The 19,435-nt window shown below is 37.4% G+C and overlaps 1 protein-coding gene across 1 annotated transcript; it reads right to left on the bottom strand.

The window, feature by feature from the left end:
• Window positions 1-364: 364 nt before the first annotated feature.
• Window positions 365-8,106, bottom strand: LOC128553232 (transcription intermediary factor 1-beta-like; the record flags this gene model as incomplete). Its single annotated transcript, XM_053534357.1, has 3 exons — window positions 7,126-8,106; window positions 1,092-1,186; window positions 365-500 (listed from the first exon to the last, which is right to left on the bottom strand). Coding segments are annotated over exons 1-3 (1,179 nt in total), but the record flags the coding sequence as incomplete, so codon positions are not given.
• Window positions 8,107-19,435: the final 11,329 nt, after the last annotated feature.

Genomic DNA, 19,435 nt, shown 5'->3' on the forward strand with positions numbered 1-19,435 from the left:
CCTAATGAGTTTCAATGATTTACAGATATGAATAATTCTAAGTAACCAGATAAAATCACAATAATATCAGAATCGCCTATTAAAGGCCCGGTACTACAATGTACGTTCATTAACAAGAAACATATGCATAATTGTTGAAAATTACTTCTCTAAAAAGTCGTATTAGGTTAAATGAAAATACAATACAAAAGCATATCCTGTTGGAACAAAGCAAGGATAGAACGGTTACAACATCAAATAAAAATATTGATATTTTTTTTAGTTTTCAGTACAGTATAGTGTTTTAATAGTTAGAAATAGGTAAGATAATAATATGCAAAAAAAAAATCATTTCCACTATAATCCTCACTAAATGTAAGTCTACCTGAGAATCGTCCCCTTTGAAAGCACTGCCGAAAATCGTCACAGGAGCGATACCAAATGTTTCTGAAAGGATGTTTTTCTTTATGATGTCCACATATACATCGTCCTTAGTATCTAGAAGTAAATAACGTCTCTCTCTGTAAGAAAACAAACATTTATAACAGCTTTAATATCATTGCTACACATACAAAATAATGTATATAAAACTGTTTATCACCTGGTAATGGACATAATTGTCATATATTTATAATAATTATTAGTGAAATGAATTGGAGCAGTATTTTCAGATGGCTGTTTCATGGAACAGTTCTGTCTGTGTTGTGGTGGTTGACAATGCTTTTTCACATTGATCAAAATCCTCGACATGTCTTATCTAGATGTGATAAGAAAAGTGTACTCTACAAGGCCTCTGTTTGTGGGCCTTGATAGTTGCATTCTTAACCATATACTTTACGTTATATACATGTATAATGGTTTTACTAAGCAATCTTCAGTAACTATGATACCTTACTACATATCGAATACTTTTTTAAATTCTGTACACTAAATATTAAAGGCATAGCAACGGAGGTTTAGTAGTTCTTAATGCACATCCCTCGTCCTAGACAGTAATATCTACCGCGGAGCAATATTTTTTTCTTAGTTGTTAGAAATTGTCTTTGAATTTTCTGTAAAAACTGAAAACTTAAAGCTGTTTTATAACGAAATTCTTTCTTTCTTTAGAATACCTTAGTAAGTCCCGCATACGTTTCATCTCCTCAGTATTTTCAATTTTATCTTCAAGGTTTCCTGGAAAGGCCGTAGCTCTCAGCATAAACGGTAGCTAAAATTAAGAGTTAAGGATATAAGGTTATCAAAACTGTATTTAAATGTGGTGAAGACCACTATAAGGAATACAAAAGTACGAGTATGCATTTTATCCCTTTTAACCACAATTATCCTTATTTAGCTAAAGTTAACATATATGCGGGTGCCTGTTTTGTTCATATCCTTCCATCGCCGTTAATCACCAAATTACCCCAAATTACCAGAGCGCGATTATAGTAGTACGGTACGACGGTGAAGGTAGGATAAAAATAAGGTAAAAAGGCGATGGTGGCATAGAAGTAGGGTAAGACGGCCATGGTGGCATAGAAGTAAGATAAGACGGCGATGGTAGGATAGAAGTAAGGTAAGACGGCCTTGGTGGCATAGAAGTAAGGTAAGACGGCGATGGTAGGACAGAAGTAAGGTAAGACGGCCATGGTGGCAAAGAAGTAAGATAAGACGGCGATAATGGGATAGAAGTAAGGTAAGACGGCGATGGTAGGACAAAAGTAAGGTATGACGGCGATGGTAGGACAGAAGTAAGGTAAGACGGCGATGGTAGGATAGAAGTAAGGTAAGACGGCGATGGTGGTATAGAAGTAAGGTAAGACGGCGATGGTAGGATAGTAGTATGATAAGACGGCGATGGTAGGATACAAGTAAGGTAAGACTGCGATGGTAGGACAGAAGTAAGGTAAGACGGCGATGGTAGGATAGAAGTAAGGTAAGACGGCGATGGTGGTATAGAAGTAAGGTAAGACGGCGATGGTAGGATAATAGTATGATAAGACGGCGATGGTTGTATAGAAGTAAGGTAAGACGGCGATGGTAGGATACAAGTAAGGTAAGACGGCGATGGTAGGACAGAAGTAAGGTAAGACGGCGATAGTATGATAGAAGTAAGGTAAGTCGGCGATGGTAGGATAGAAGTACGGTAAGGCGGCGATGGAAGGAGACAAGTAAGGTAAGACGGCGATGGTAGGATACAAGTAAGGTAAGATGGCATTGGTAGGATACAAGTAAAGTCAGACGGTGATGGTTGGATAGAAATAAGGTAAGACGGTGATGGTAGGATAGAAGTAAGGTAAGACATTAATGGTAGGAACATAGAAGAATAGACGGCGATGGTAAGATAGAAGTAGCGCAAGACGGTGATGGTGAGATAGTAGTATGGTAAGGCGGTGATGATAGGATAGAAGTATGGTAAGACAATGATGATAGGATAGAAGTATGGTAAGACAGTGACGGTGGGATAGTAGTTTGGTAAGCCTGTGATGAGAGGATAGTAGTTGTACGGTGCTGGTAGGATAGAATTATGGGAAGTCGGCGATGGTATGACAGAAGTAGTGTAAGACGGTGATGGTAGGATAGTAGTATGGTAAGACGATGAAGGTAGGATAGAAGTAGGATAAGACGGTGATGGTAGGATAGAAGTATGGTTAGACGGTGATGGTAGGATAAAAGTATGATAAGCCAGTGATGATGGGATAGAATTATGGCAAGACGGTGATGGTAGGATAGTAGCAGGATATGACAGTGATGTTAGGATAGAAGTATGGTAAGACGGTGATGGTGGGATAGTAGTATGGTAAGACGGTGATGGTAGGATAGTAGTAGGGTAAGACGGTGATGGTAGGATAGAGGTATGGTAAGACGGTGATGGTAGGATAAAAGTATGGTAAGCTGGTGATGATAGGATAGAAGTATGGTAAGACGGTGATGGTAGGATAGTAGTAAGGTAAGACGGTGATGTATGGATAGAAGTATGGTAAGACAGTGATGGTGGGATAGTAGTATGGTAAGACGGTGATGTTAGGATAAAAGTATGGTAAGATGGTGATGGTAGAATAGTAGTAAGGTAAGACGGTGATGTATGGATAGAAGTATGGTAAGACGGTAATGGTGGGATAGTAGTATGGTAAGACGGTGATGATAGGATAGTAGTATGGTAAGACGGTGATAGTAGGATAGTAGTAAGGTAAGACGGTGATGTATGGATAGAAGTATAGTAAGACGGTGATGGTGGGATAGTAGTATGGTAAGACGGTGATGTTAGGATAGAAGTATGGTAAGACGGTGATGGTAGGATAGTAGTACGGTAAGGCGGCGATGGAAGGAGACAAGTAAGGTAAGACGGCGATGGTAGGATACAAGTAAGGTAAGATGGCATTGGTAGGATACAAGTAAAGTCAGACGGTGATGGTTGGATAGAAATAAGGTAAGACGGTGATGGTAGGATAGAAGTAAGGTAAGACATTAATGGTAGGAACATAGAAGAATAGACGGCGATGGTAAGATAGAAGTAGCGCAAGACGGTGATGGTGAGATAGTAGTATGGTAAGGCGGTGATGATAGGATAGAAGTATGGTAAGACAATGATGATAGGATAGAAGTATGGTAAGACAGTGATGGTGGGATAGTAGTTTGGTAAGCCTGTGATGAGAGGATAGTAGTTGTACGGTGCTGGTAGGATAGAATTATGGGAAGTCGGCGATGGTATGACAGAAGTAGTGTAAGACGGTGATGGTAGGATAGTAGTATGGTAAGACGATGAAGGTAGGATAGAAGTAGGATAAGACGGTGATGGTAGGATAGAAGTACGGTTAGACGGTGATGGTAGGATAAAAGTATGATAAGCCAGTGATGATGGGATAGAATTATGGCAAGACGGTGATGGTAGGATAGTAGCAGGATATGACAGTGATGTTAGGATAGAAGTATGGTAAGACGGTGATGGTGGGATAGTAGTATGGTAAGACGGTGATGGTAGGATAGTAGTAGGGTAAGACGGTGATGGTAGGATAGAGGTATGGTAAGACGGTGATGGTAGGATAAAAGTATGGTAAGCCGGTGATGATAGGATAGAAGTATGGTAAGACGGTGATGGTAGGATAGTAGTAAGGTAAGACGGTGATGTATGGATAGAAGTATGGTAAGACAGTGATGGTGGGATAGTAGTATGGTAAGACGGTGATGTTAGGATAAAAGTATGGTAAGATGGTGATGGTAGGATAGTAGTAAGGTAAGACGGTGATGTATGGATAGAAGTATGGTAAGACGGTGATGGTGGGATAGTAGTATGGTAAGACGGTGATGATAGGATAGTAGTATGGTAAGACGGTGATAGTAGGATAGTAGTAAGGTAAGACGGTGATGTATGGATAGAAGTATGGTAAGACGGTGATGGTGGGATAGTAGTATGGTAAGACGGTGATGTTAGGATAGAAGTATGGTAAGACGGTGATGGTAGGATAGTAGTAAGGTAAGACGGTGATGTTAGGATAGAAGTATGGTAAGACGGTGATGGTGGGATAGTAGTATGGTAAGACGGTGATGGTGGGATAGTAGTATGGTAAGACGGTGATGGTGGGATAGTAGTATGGTAAGACGGTGATGTTAGGATATAAGTATGGTAAGACGGTGATGTTAGGATATAAGTATGGTAAGACGGTGATGGTGGGATAGTAGTATGGTAAGACGGTGATGGTAGGATAGTAGAAGGGTAAGACGGTGATGTTAGGATAGAAGTATGGTAAGACAGTGATGGTGGGATAGTAGTATGGTAAGACGGTGATGGTGGGATAGTAGTATGGTAAGACGGTGATGTTAGGATATAAGTATGGTAAGACGGTGATGTTAGGATATAAGTATGGTAAGACGGTGATGGTGGGATAGTAGTATGGTAAGACGGTGATGTTAGGATATAAGTATGGTAAGACGGTGATGTTAGGATATAAGTATGGTAAGACGGTGATGGTGGGATAGTAGTATGGTAAGACGGTGATGGTAGGTTAGTAGAAGGGTAAGACGGTGATGTTAGGATAGAAGTATGGTAAGACGGTGATGTTAGGATATAAGTATGGTAAGACGGTGATGGTGGGATAGTAGTATGGTAAGACGGTGATGGTAGGATAGTAGAAGGGTAAGACGGTGATGGTAGGATAGAGGTATGGTAAACCGGTGATGGTAGGAGAGTAGAAGGGTAAGATGGTGATGGTAGGATAGAAGTATGGTAAGACAGTGATGGTGGGATTGTAGTATGGTGAGACGGTGATGGTGGGATAGTAGAAGGGTAAGACGGTGATGGCAGGATAGAAGTATGGTAAGACGGTGATGGTGGGATAGTAGTAAGGTAAGACGGTGATGGTGGGATAGAAGTATGGTAAGACGGTGATGGTGGGATAGTAGTATGGTAAGACGGTGATGGTGGGATAGAAGTATGGTAAGACGGTGATGGTGGGATAGTAGTATGGTAAGACGGTGGTGGTGGGATAGTAGTATGGTAAGACGGTGATGGTGGGATAGTAGTATGGTAAGACGGTGATGGTGGGATAGAAGTATGGTAAGACGGTGATGGTGGGATAGTAGTATGGTAAGACGGTGATGGTGGGATAGAAGTATGGTAAGACGGTGATGGTGGGATAGTAGTATGGTAAGACGGTGATTGTGGGATAGTAGTATGGTAAGACGGTGATGGTGGGATAGTAGTATGGTAAGACGGTGATGGTGGGATAGTAGAATGGTAAGACGGTGATGGTGGGATAGTAGTAAGGTAAGACGGTGATGTTAGGATAGAAGTATGGTAAGACGGTGATGGTGGGATAGTAGTATGGTAAGACGGTGATGGTAGGATACTAGATGTGTAAGACGGTGATGGTAGGATTGAGGTATGGTAAACCGGTGATGGTAGGATAAAAGTATGGTAAGCCGGTGATGAAGAGATATAAGTATGGTAAGACGGTGATGGTAGGATAGTAGTAAGGTAAGACGGTGATGTTAGGATAGAAGTATGGTAAGACGGTGATGGTGAGATAGTAATATTGTAAGAAGGTGATGGTAGGATAGAAACATGGTAAGACGGCGATGGTGGGATAGTAGAATGGTAAGCATGTGATTGTGGGACAGTAGTATGGTAATATATCGATGGTTGAATAGTAGTATGGTAAGATGGTGTTGGTAGATTAGTAGTAGATTAATTTAGATTGTAACATGACTTGCTTCAAATAACGTTAGACGAGAATCAGAGGAGTATTTTCATCAAACGTAAATTACAACTGCGTGCTAAGCCGCAGAATTTAGCCAAAACACGGTGCGCACGCAGCATAGTTCAAGGTCGGTTTAATGCACCCGAGATAGATTTTGCTCTACATGTTTACACAGGTTATTAGCGGGTCGTGTTAGAGTTTGGATTAAAATGAAAATTAGTTGTACAATAATGAAAACAAAAATATAGCTACAAAATAACATTATAGTAGAACGGCTGAGGAAGGATAGTAATACAGTACGACGGTGATGATGGTAGATATTATATTGTAGTAAAGTAGAATGGCGATGGTAGGATTGTTATCTTACTTTCGCTGTATCTCTATCTTATCATCCTACTGGCCAACCATCCTGGCATACCCTCGCAGTAATATTTTCCTACAAACACAGTCCTATTATTCTATTATCTTACCATCATTCTACTATCATACCATCGTGTTGTATTACTACTTGAGATCTTTAACAAAATGGCTGGGTTTGACGATACGAAAGTAGGGTGACAGAATGATTGGATAGTAGGATGACAGGATAATGATAGTACGGTGGCATGAACGTAAGATGGCGATAAATCATCCTACCATTGCAATCCTACTCTCCTGTTATCGTGTTTTGATAATTTAGGCGATGGAGGCTGGTAGGATGTGAAGAAAACAGGATTCTACACATATCAGATATCTGATATCACAGCGATAAGAAATGCTTTAACGAATAATACTGGTGTTGTTGTTGAACATATTTGCAAGGATATCTTAACGAGAAACATAAAAGTAAATACAGAAAATGAATAAACAATGAATTATAAAAATATTGTTAAAACTATCTGTCATTTACGCCATGGTTTTGAATGCGGCATGCCTATTTGGAAATACACATATATTACAAGAACAAACAAATGAAGAAAATGGTTCATACTTCACATTTGCTTGCATTTTCCATTGTCTGTGTTGGCAAGTTTTGCTCGAATGGTTTTGAGGTATCTTTTAAGTATTTGTTGATTTTCAGCTTTTCTCTTTTCATTACCTTCATAGATGATTTTAATGTCATGAATAGTTTACATCGCTGGCCTATTTTCTGTTGCTGGTCTAGGTCAAACACGATTGTTTTCATGTTGTCATAAATTGCTACTCCTTTTGCTAAAAGTGATTGTAATTTTAGAATATTTCCCTTAGTTGTCTTCTCTAAGCTTTCTGACATTTCTCTCTCGTTTTCAGTTTGTTCTTTCTCAAATTTATTTTGTTCTTTTGTGAGATATGCTATCTTTTCCTGGGATTCTTGTTTAAGTCTTGTTGTGACTTCCTTCAAATATCTGTCGAAGTATGCAACTAGGTTTTGTTTCTGATCTTTTAAACGCACTTTCCTTTGTTCTTTTCTCTTTTCTAGCGCTACCTTGGTCTGTGTTCCTTGACTGTGAACCTTATCAACGCTTGTATTCAGTTCAGACTTTGTATTTTCTAGTTCTTTAGTTATGAAACCAATTTCTTTCAACAATTCTTTAAGTTCTTCACTGCTTTCTACTTCTCTTGCCATTGTTGGCACATGGCCAATATCAGTACACGTATTATGGACAGTTGTTCTACACTCAGTACAGGCAAATGTTTCACAAATGGCACAATAAAACCTGATGAACTTGTTTGGGTGAACAGAACACCGCTCAAAGCAAAAATCTTGTGGCATAGCGTTGCTGTCCTGTAGTTTATGTTTCCTATTTTGCCGTGCATGATATTTTAAGCATGACTTACACATATATTCCAAACAGTCTTTGCAAAAACCTTCAGCGACCGCATTTTCTCCAAATTCTTCACATTGTTCACAGTGCATCTCATGAACTTCATCCGACTCACATTGTTTAGAAAACGCCATTTTGACTATAACTTAAGTTTACTTCCCGTTTATACTTATCGATTTTACTATCAATGGTAGCCTATATCCCAAAGATAACGTGATATTTACACACATAACAACTATGTATAGATTTAAAAGAAGCGTAGGCAATTCAACATTTTTGTGTGAATAAAGTTGGGGTATAATTTTATGTATTTCATCATTGTAAAGTTATTTTGTAGCTATATTTTTTTAGTTTTTTCCATTATTGTACAACAAAATTTCATTTTAATCCAAATTCTAACACGACCAGCTAATAACCTAATTTAGTATGTAAACATGTAGAGCAAAATCTATCTCGGGCTATTGCATTAAACCGACCTTCAACTATGCTGCGCCCGCACCGTGTTTTGTCTAAATGCTGCAGCGTAGCACGGAGTTGTAATTTACGTTCTAACGTTATTTGAAGCAAGTCGTGTTAGAATCGAAATAATAAGTATCTAAATAAGGTTTATCGTAGAATAACACCCCGTGTACCCGGAAAAGACGTATTATGTTGGTCGCTAACGTGTTAAGTTGCGGCGAAAATGACAAATGACGAGAGGTACGTTATTTTGAGTATGTTTTATTCATCTTGTAGCTGCATGAGTAAAACAATGAACGGATATGTATGCAATGTTCCTTCCTCTACACGGAAATGTAACTTTTTCCTACCACAGAAGTCGGATCAGATTTAAAACTTGAAAAACGTGTCCAAAAATCAACAGTTCAATCAATTAAGAATAATTAATAATACTTAAAGACCCTAGCGAAAACTCAGATTTCGTGAAAATGTAGTGGAACAATATTAGAATATTTACTCGCAAAGATGTGTGCACTGGCTTTGGTACTTTTCTCCAAAATGACAGGTTTTCTGCACTGGGAGGCACAAAATGGATACTGCACGAGGAATATGGTGAAAGTGTCTGGATACTACACGAGACGAAGGTAGCTACTGCCCGTGTTGCCTTGTTCATTAATGTTTTTCAACTGAAAACTACCTTTTCAAGACCAAAACACATTAAAAATATAAATTTTATCTACATGTTAGAGTCTTACAAATGTGCATTTAGCTGTAACTCATCTGATCTCCTAATATTAATAACCGTAATTTATGTTCGCAGTACCTCGGGGATAATTTTGATGTGATCTTGGTACGGACGTGCGTCTTGAATTTTCAAAACACACACCAGCGTTATATGTGTTGCAGTAAGAACACATGTATTTCGGATTCCTGGGTGTTTCAAAAATAGAATTATTTGCAGTATTACATGTATCTTGTTTGGGTTTCATTGGTGTCTTAATTGCAGCAACAAAACTATCCTCGTTTTTAACAACAACTATATCATTTTGAACAGTTACTTCTTTTTTTCTGATGTGTTATCTGTTCCGGAATGATATCAAATAATTTAGTCCTGTATCCATATTTACCAGACATTTCATCTAAAATAATTTCTCTGGATTTGATTGTTTGGCTACTATGGAATATTATGCAGTGTGTCACAATTTCAGACAATGTCTGGCACGTCTCCTCACAGTAGTAACACTTGAACTGATCCATCACTGAGGGCACGAGGTTTACTGAAATAAAATATTATGAGACAGGTGTATAACCAGTACGCACAAATATATTTTCGATATCTAATATACAAATCTTGATAGATAGATAGAGAGAGAGAGAGATATCTTATCTCATTGTCCAGTTAATCTTTCCCAATGCCTAATTTTCGCGACAGACAGACAGATAAATAGATAATCATATCTCATTGTTCATTTAATCTTTCCCAATACCTAATCTTTGCGACAGACAGACAGACAGAAAAAAGATAATGTTATCTCATTGTCTATTTAATCTTTCCCAATACCTACTTTTCGCAATCAAAATACATTTTATACATACCTTAGGCATAAACCCCTTTTTGTACTGATGGTCAATCTTGAAAGATGGTTCTGTCTCAGTGCCATAGGACACAATCAAAATACATGTACATAGATACAAATGCTAGGTCGGAAAAACTGATACCAAATTTGACCCTTTGGAGGGGGCTGTAACTAATGTTGAAATAAATTGTAGCGCGATCCTCTTGCACTTTTCGCTTACTTTATGTATTTGATTATACTTGTACATTTTGAAAAAAAAAGATGCAATAAAATATTATTATTATAAACTTAGGACTATATGGTCGATTTCAGCCCTGAAAATATTAAATTAAACAATCCCAAGCCTGTATTTGTCTCTGTAAAAGAATAATAAAACCTGCATCACGGGAAGTATCCAATTCATTTTACGTTGGACATATGCAGTATCCACCATATTACTCGTGCAGTATCCATTTTGTGCCACTAGTTGCAGAAAACCTGTCATTTTTGAGAAAAGTACTAAAGCCAGTACATTCATCTTTGCGAGTAAATATTCTAACGTTGTTCCACTACTTTTTCACGAAATCTAAGGTTTCGCTAGGGTATGTAAGTATTATTAATTATTTTTAATTAATTGAACTGTTGATTTTTGGACACGTTTTTCAAGTTTTAAATCTGATCCGACTTTTGTGATAGGAAAAAATTACATCTCCGTGTAGGGGAAGGACCATTGCATACATACCTGTTCATCGATTTACTCATGTAGCTACAAGATGAATAAAACATACTCAAAATAACGTACCTCTCGTCATTTGTCATTTTCGCCGCAACTTACCACGTTAGGGACCAGCATAACACGTCTTTTCCGGGTACACGGGGTGATAACTTTCGGCCTTCGTGGTATATTCATACGCATAAGAACTTTAAACTCGGGTTATTCTACGATAAACATACATTTGTAATTTTGATACTTATTATTTCTTAAAAAACATTCATAATCCTTCGTTAGCGGTAAGTTTCACCAGCTTTGTCAGTGAATTCCCGGAGTCAATAGCACATATTTTCGAACCAAGTATTAATCACAAGTGTTGTTATATTTTCTGGTCCTTCGGGATCATTGATTTCAACTCATTTAGATTTGAAGATTGAATACTGCTTAAGCCGGTGCTAGGGGGCGTGTGCAGTGTTGCATTTTCCATTACTGCTCATGAACAGACTCAATCAAACCGAGTCTGCAATTTTCACTGTTTGCCTTGTTCTCGGTGCTTCCGATGGATCTACTTTCCAGATTTGATTTTATTTGCACATTTATGCAACAGACTAATTGTTTATTCAATTGTATAAAATATTTCATACTTATCTAAAAAGAAATATTGCAATACGCAACATATTAGTCTAGAAAGTTGCTGCAAGATGCAGCAAATTGAAAACTCAGATAGGACAGGAGGTGATATAACGAAGCTGATGTCTTTTGATGTAGACCCTAGGCAAACTAGGAGCAGAAACTTTGCCATTTGCACACTTTACAAATGTTTGCGACTTTCGTAAAAAAGACTATATGCCTGATAGCAACTGACTTATTTATTAAATATCGGCTTTTCCCTTGCTCCTGTAGTATTTCTTCATAATTATAACCGGCAAACGAAGTTTGACGGAGGGGGTATATAGGAGTCACCATGCGGTCTGTTTGTATGTGTGTCCTCAAACATTTGGTCCTGCAATTACTTGAATACTATTACACCTTCCTCTCTCAAATTTCACACACACATAGGCAATATGTAGTTAATGCCCGTCCTCTTCTTTTTCTTTTGTCTTCAAAGTCAATGTCACACTTAAGAGGTCAAAGGTAAAAAGGGTCCATTTTTCGTGTCCGTGCCATAATTTCTTTATGCATTTACGGATTCTGAAATAACTTGGAACAAATGTTCACCATCATGAGACGATGTCGCGCACAAGACACAGTTCCCTAGCTCCAAAGTCAATGTCACTCTTAGAGCTCAAATTGGTTCATTTTTCGTGTCCGAACCATAACGTCTTTATGCATGGTGCGATTCTGGAATAACTGTTACAAATATTCACCATCATGAGTCGATGTGTAGCGCATATAAGACACAGGGGCCCGATTTATCAAATATAGTTCGAGTAAAAACGATCGTAGGTCAAAACTGTGATATCTCTTTTCTAGGAAATAGACACATTATACATAAAACATGCTACCTGCCCGTAAGTCTACACATAAAATCTTGAACACATGAAATTGGTAACGTGTTTTGTTACTGGTATCAGCAAGAGTGTTCAGACAAAATTTTGGTCGTACGATACGATAAGATGTTTGTTAAGACTGGCCCCAGCTGGTCCCTTGCTCCAAGGGCAACATCACAAAAGTAAAAAAAAGGATCGATTTTTTATGTTCGTACCATAACTTATGTTACAGTTGTATATAGCAATCCATTTTCTCCACTGGTACTTTTTATTTTTAAAAAATGGGTGCCAGTATGAATTGGTCCACGGGTATACTTAACGACCGTTTGGCGGCAGCTCTAGCTTTTAGTTAGCCTGATATGTCTGATATGTTAAAGTTGTCATAACGACAGTCAAAAGTTATCACGCTGTTCCGAAAGGACCTATTATTTGGACTAGCTTATTACACATAAAATGGAGAATGCGCGTTATTGTAGAGGTTATATACCAGTAAAACATTTCCCATAGGGTTCTAGTGTAAATTCGCCACAGTTTAGATCCATTTACTATACTTTCTAGAATTTCAACCCATTGAAACACATATATCATCGCAAACTACATTTAATAAGCTGTCAACATATAAAAAGAAAAGGGGGTGTTAGAAGATTTGGCGGACGGACGGACGGGCAGACACACGGACAGACAGACGGTGGTAAAACTATACTCCCCTCCTGCCGCCTCACCTCATCGACTTTTTGAAGTTGTCAGGAAACATTTCTTCGCCTGACTTTCATAGGGAATCGACAGAAGGTAATTTCTTGCTTGACATACTAGAGACCCTGTGTATACTTTCGGTTTCTAATTCTGTAATTTTTGAGAGTATATGTCTATAAAACCAACACGGAATAATTGCATGTAAACGATTCTGAAGCGTTAAGTACACTACATAATTAGGTAGTCACAGGATTAGTACATGCATAGAGGGATTCGACATTAAATGACATTATATACAGGAAGACTGATCAATAGAAACACTTCGGTATCTATTTTTATTCATTTACGCCCTTAAAGGGCATAAATCGCATACTTAAGACGCAAAATGGAATACAGTCGCAAATAAGAGTTCAGATCAAATATCAAAATTTGCAAATCGGCAAACAGTGAAGTTTTTTAACTGTCTAGATAAAAAGTAATTTCTATAAAAAACGCAGCAGCTATGCAGCATCTTATTTACATATATTTATGGAGTATGCATGCTTATTTCAGAAAACAACATGGATTATTGGATTGCAAATCAATTTGACGTTATTCGCCAGTTTAGTGACTTGGTCGAGTGAATTTCCATGCAATGTAATCAGTCAACATTTTGTCAGCATTTTGTAAACATTACTTGTCTGTTTGTACCGTCGTTTATAGTAGGTGAGAATGAAATATACTGTGTACACAAGGTTGTTCTTAAATTCAGTCTTATGACGTAGTTGTTCATCGTGAATGACTGAGTTTCAAAGTCAGCTCAGAAGTAATCAAGACCATTATTCTGATCAAGTTGGATAAATGCCTAATCAGTAATGTGGGCTCTATCTGATACCTTCAAGCTAAATGCTGAGGAAGGACTAATGTGCACTATGAATGAAACACAACAGATACTTAAAGCTCGCCCTTGCACTTTGCGACCAGGAGAGCTAAATAGAAATTTAAGTAAATAATGGCTCGCACACATACCACCTTGAAAAAAAAACACAATTTCGCGACTATACTTAATGGTTATCTCCCTGGTGATTTTACCTCTTTTAGACGATCCTACTGTTTTTTTGTTGTTGTTGTTTTCTTTTTTTTTTTCTTTTTTTTTCAGATCAAAAGTATATTGGTTTGAACTGTAGCTAATGTCAAATGTGTGTACCTTTTGGGTTCACGAGTTCAGTCTTAGGCATTTCACTACGAACAATATTACAGCTTCTCTTTTGTATAGAATTTTCGTTTAAGTTATTCAGCGCCATCTAGCGTAACGTCAAACATTATACTTGACGACGCCACGTCTTTGCGTTCTAAACGTTGACGGTAAACAGCTTGTATGCTGAAGATTTCATTTCGCATCCAGCTTTTCGTCATATTTAAACAATTAAATATCTACTTGTAGTTCAGAAAAGGAGTGGATATAACTACTGCCTACTTTAAATATATTTTCTGATATATTCTTTTCCATCAAAGCTAGAATGAACGCCTTGAAGCCTCAAAACATACATATTTATTTATGTTTACATTAAAAATATGGCTATTATTTTGTCAGCATTTGGCCGTATTCATATCTAACACTCAGATAAAAACTTCCACCGTTTTTATCAGTATGTGTATTTTTTTTCAAATTTGAATAACGTATGTATTATAGCTGGATATAGCTGCTTAATCGCTGTCATTCTCAACTTTAGCTTGAATCAAAACCGGGTGATATGAATTTACTGGAGTATAAAAATATGAAAGATCAGTGCCGTTTCCAAAACTGTACGCACGCAAACATTTAGAACAGCTGGCAGGGTCCCTCGAAACGTGATCACTCAGTGTCTGTTTTAAAATGGCACTATCCAAAAAAAAAAAGTAAAAAAAATTAATATGAATAAATCGGGGGGAGGGGGGGGGGGGTAGTGATAACAATGTGAATTCGCGTTTTGATAAGTAATTGCTAACTTCATTTTTTTTTATTTTAATCATATTTGATGGCTCTTTGTTTCATACATAACATAATACATAGAGGATATTTGTTTATTTTGAGTGAATATGGAATATATCTCACTGAGAAGTGAGAAAATTTCAAATATTTTCACGAGCGCGTGAAAATAATGTATTTGAGCTACGCGCTCGTGAAAATATTTGAAATGTTCTCACTTCTCAGTGAGATATATTCCATATTCACTCAAAACAAACAAATATCCTCTATATCTTTTTAACACAGAAAAAACAAAAACAAATTAGGTCGGGCTACAAGTTTTCTCAACATCGGCATATACAGCCATTCCCACAATGTTAACTTTCATCTTTTTAAATGAACATTTTAAACCATGATTAACAAATATGTGCAATTCAGATTTTTAGAATAATTCCCGTTTTGAAGGTCAGAAGGAAGCAACTAACAGGGCCTCTGATTGGTTGAAAATGTATAGGGAATTCTGCAGTATATATTTCGATGTAAAGTGGTCTCCCATTGGTCTAATATGTGTTGAACGTGTTTGAAAACTATCTAATTTCATATCCATGATTTCTGGCTAAAATTATTTGGAATGATGCATTTTTTGGTGATAGTTGTGCATGTTTTTAGTCGGTTCAAAAGCTCACATGAGCTTATGTTGTACTTGTTTGATGTCTTGCCGACTTTAAATAAATCTTATCTTATCTTATCTTATCTTATGTTTTACCGGTGAAGCATTTTCATGAAAAATAAAAATAACATCACTGCCGAACTAGGGTAACCGAGTTCAAAGAGAAAAAAGTGCCTAAAAGTGATGGTCAACAGGTATATTTCTTGCAGTTTTATGATAAGCCTTGGATAGTTCTTTCATCCTGAGTATACATAGTTGGTATCAAAAGTTTCAATGTTAGGAAAGACCCATAACACAAAACATTACAATGTTGGCCTTTGGGATAAGTTGATTCACTTTGACCAAAACTTCAAATACAACTGATCTTTAGAAAATAGTCACTTGTCTAATTACACCCGCCCCTCATGTCGGATGGTTGGAACGTTCGCCCGTCAATCGAGCGGTCATAGGTTTGGTGTCCGGTACAGTCACTCTATTCGTGACTAATATTTTTCAGTGGAACAGTTGCAAGCTACTATGGGAAAAGAGTTTAGTGCTTGTAAAATGTTGACGAAAATGGGCGTAAAACCCAAAAACAAACAATAATTATTCCCGGCTAGTTCTGACTTCTAAGCACAGTCAAAACGACAAGAAGTTAATGTCAGACGTTAAAAGTGTACGGACATGAAATAAATAAGTTATTGCACTTATGCATTTGATAACCAATAATTGTGTTGGGTTTAGGCCGTTTCTCACCAATCTACAAGTGTGTCACGATGGTCTGCTTACACATACTGTCTTTAAAGTTTCTAACCAGTAGGCACTCTCCGTAAGAAATTGACAACTTTCCCATTTCATGGAACGCTGTATCTAGTCGGGCTCGAACTACATCTCCAGATTCCGGGGGATATTGTATTTAACTATTTATGAAACAGTTGAAACGGATTGAAACCAATTGATAATGCGACGAGCCGTAAATAAAGACTGCAAATAAATCCTACAAACAGACAATGTGAACTTGGTTGGAAAACGCGGGAAAAAGACGTAACGTTTTAACTATGCTTAAACTTCAAAATTTTCCTAGCATCGTAGCGGGAAAATGAATTCGGTAGTCAAGGACTTTTAGAATCTTATTTTATTCAAAAAGATTTAAGGAACAATTTCAGAAAATTAAAAAAAAATCTATGGAGGAGAGAACGAGCAGTAAAATGTTTAATAAGAAGTATCATTTTTTCATTACGCTTTTTTGTGTAACATGCATTCATGTATACAAATGTGACAATAAAAATTGGAAAGAAATCGGTAAATGGCTTACAAAATTAGAATACGCTTAAAATGAAATTTATTTTGTTGTAAACTCTTTTGTGATTAACTTATGTTTCCCTAAAATACAAACAGTTCTTTGTGAAATTTGGAAAATTTAAGACAATACAGTGAAAACGAAGTCGGAGACCCCCGTATTTTTTTCGCTCATTTTACAGTGAAATAAATTTGTATAATAAGTTTAGTGGTTTTTTTAAAGATCTATGTGACAGTTTTTACACACTACTTAGTCATTCCGCTCGAAAACAATAATTTCGTAGAAAGATTTTGGCATGATTTTTGCATAAATTAAGCTTTCCGTCGGCGAATAGTCGGAGAACATATATGAAAATTACACCGCAGTATAGGTTTCAACGGGCTTGTTATATGAAAAGAAACAAATACTTTTTTAATTTAATGGACGCCCCGAAACCAAATTTATCGCCGTAAAAACGGCAACGACACAATTATTTCGGGCAAGGCTAAAACATGGTTTTTCGACATTTGACCTTTTTAATAATTGTACATCGGGTGAAGATCAGCTTTTGCTATTATTTAAACATGTTATCAAAGATGCAACATGTTTTTTGAAATTCCCGCTCATTACACCTTTTTTACCTTAAATTAGTGAAAACGTCTCAGTTATATGCATCACAGTGACACTAAATGATAAATAACCGTTATATTACTGGATGTGTGGTCCTGTGTTACTTCTGAAATGATATACAATTTGGGAATAATTACCTTTTACAATAATTATCAATCACCTTTGCATTATTTTTTCAGCAATATGGCTAACTTCACGTGTGACATATAAATCACACCGGGTATTCGGCTACCTACTCGTGTAAGCGATACCGTCCTCGTGTGATTTATATACATGTAGGCTGTTTAGAGTAAATAAAAACAATGCCAACGTATGACACATATTTAAGGATGTTGAACATTTTAAAGACAGATTCGTTCGAGGCAATGCATTAATTCGTACTGGTGAAAATATAAGCCATCAATAATATTGATATGACTATAAAATTCGAAGAAATGTATTGAAATTCATGCCCCCTGCCACTAAAGTGTTCATTGTATCTGTGGGCCACAATACGAAGCTGCCACCTGCCACTAAAGTGTTCATTGTATCCGTGGGCCACAATACGAAACTGCCCCTGCCACTAAAGTGTTCACTGTATCTCTGGACCACAATACGAAACTACCCCCTGCCACTAGAGTGTTCATTGTATCTCTGGGCCACAATACGAAACTGCCCCTACCACTCAAGTGTTCATTGTATCTTTGGGCCACAATACGAAACTGCCCCCTGCCACTAGAGTGTTCATTGTATCTCTGGGCCACAATACGAAACTGCCCCTGCCACTAAAGTGTTCACTGTATCTTTGGGCCACAATACGAAACTGCCCCTGCCACTAGAGTGTTCATTGTATCTCTGGGCCACAATACGAAACTGCCCCTGCCACTAGAGTGTTCATTGTATCTTTGGGCCACAATACGAAACTGCCCCTGCCACTAAAGTGTTCACTGTATCTCTGGACCACAATACGAAACTACCCCCTGCCACTAGAGTGTTCATTGTATCTCTGAGCCACAATACGAAACTGCCCCTACCACTCAAGTGTTCATTGTATCTTTTGGCCACAATACGAAACTGCCCCCTGCCACTAAAGTGCTTATTGTATCTCTTGGCCGCAATACGAACCTGCCCCCTGCCACTAAAGTGTTCATTGTATCTCTGGGCCACAATACGAACCTGCCCCCTGCCACTAAAGTGTTCATTGTATCTCTGGGCCACAATACGAACCTGCCCCCTGCCACTAAAGTGTTCATTGTATCTCTGGTAAAAGCTCTCGAAAATACATGACTGATAGCTTTCTCGTCATTTTATGTAAGTTTTAAGATTATTCTACAAAATCTGGTAAGTATGTGTAGTCTGAAATGGACCTAGCTATCTGTGAACAATGTTTATTTTATACATAATATATAGGGAAAAGGATTAAATACACGCATGCATATTTCTGCCTAAAACATGTCAGCGCATTTCGAAATCCAATGAATCAGAGTTCCTGTCCTTACAACTATACTATTACACGGGTTTTTTGTCAGGATGAAGTAACATCCATTTTCTGGTATGATTAATTTAAAAAGGCAATGTAGTGCTGTTAAGCTGAACTTAACTGTAGGTAATACGTATCACTGTTTTCTTATATATAAATTAACTGAATGAAGGCATGTTTCCTTTGAAAATGTATGAAAACAGACGCAAAAGAAAAATCCGGCGCTCCCATGTTCCTGCTTTTGCCGCTGATCTTACCAGTCAGTTCTGTCATGAAACACCATATATCGGTCTTCCAAGAATTTTTATTCAGCATTTATGGCAGAAACCGTTACAGGAATGAATCAGGGATATTATGGAAGTAGTAATATTGTATTTTCGGGGGATTTTATCCTGAAAACGTACTAGAATGATGATTTTTTTTTCAGTCACGGCATTGTTTACCGTCTATTTTCGAAATGTTTTCCAAAGTAATTGAAACAAGAAATATCTTTAAAAATGATGGTCGGCGAATTGTAATAAGGAAAGAAGTTTATGAATTTTTCATCTAACATTCATCTTTCATCTAACATTTTGCAAAACTAAACACCGCACTTTAACAATTTAAATGGTTCTCTTTTAATTTTTCGCAAAGGTTCCGTAGGGTTGCAATTTTGTTTCGTTT

This window comes from Mercenaria mercenaria, unplaced genomic scaffold (assembly GCF_021730395.1).
Source record: "Mercenaria mercenaria strain notata unplaced genomic scaffold, MADL_Memer_1 contig_3613, whole genome shotgun sequence".
NCBI lineage: Eukaryota > Metazoa > Mollusca > Bivalvia > Venerida > Veneridae > Mercenaria > Mercenaria mercenaria.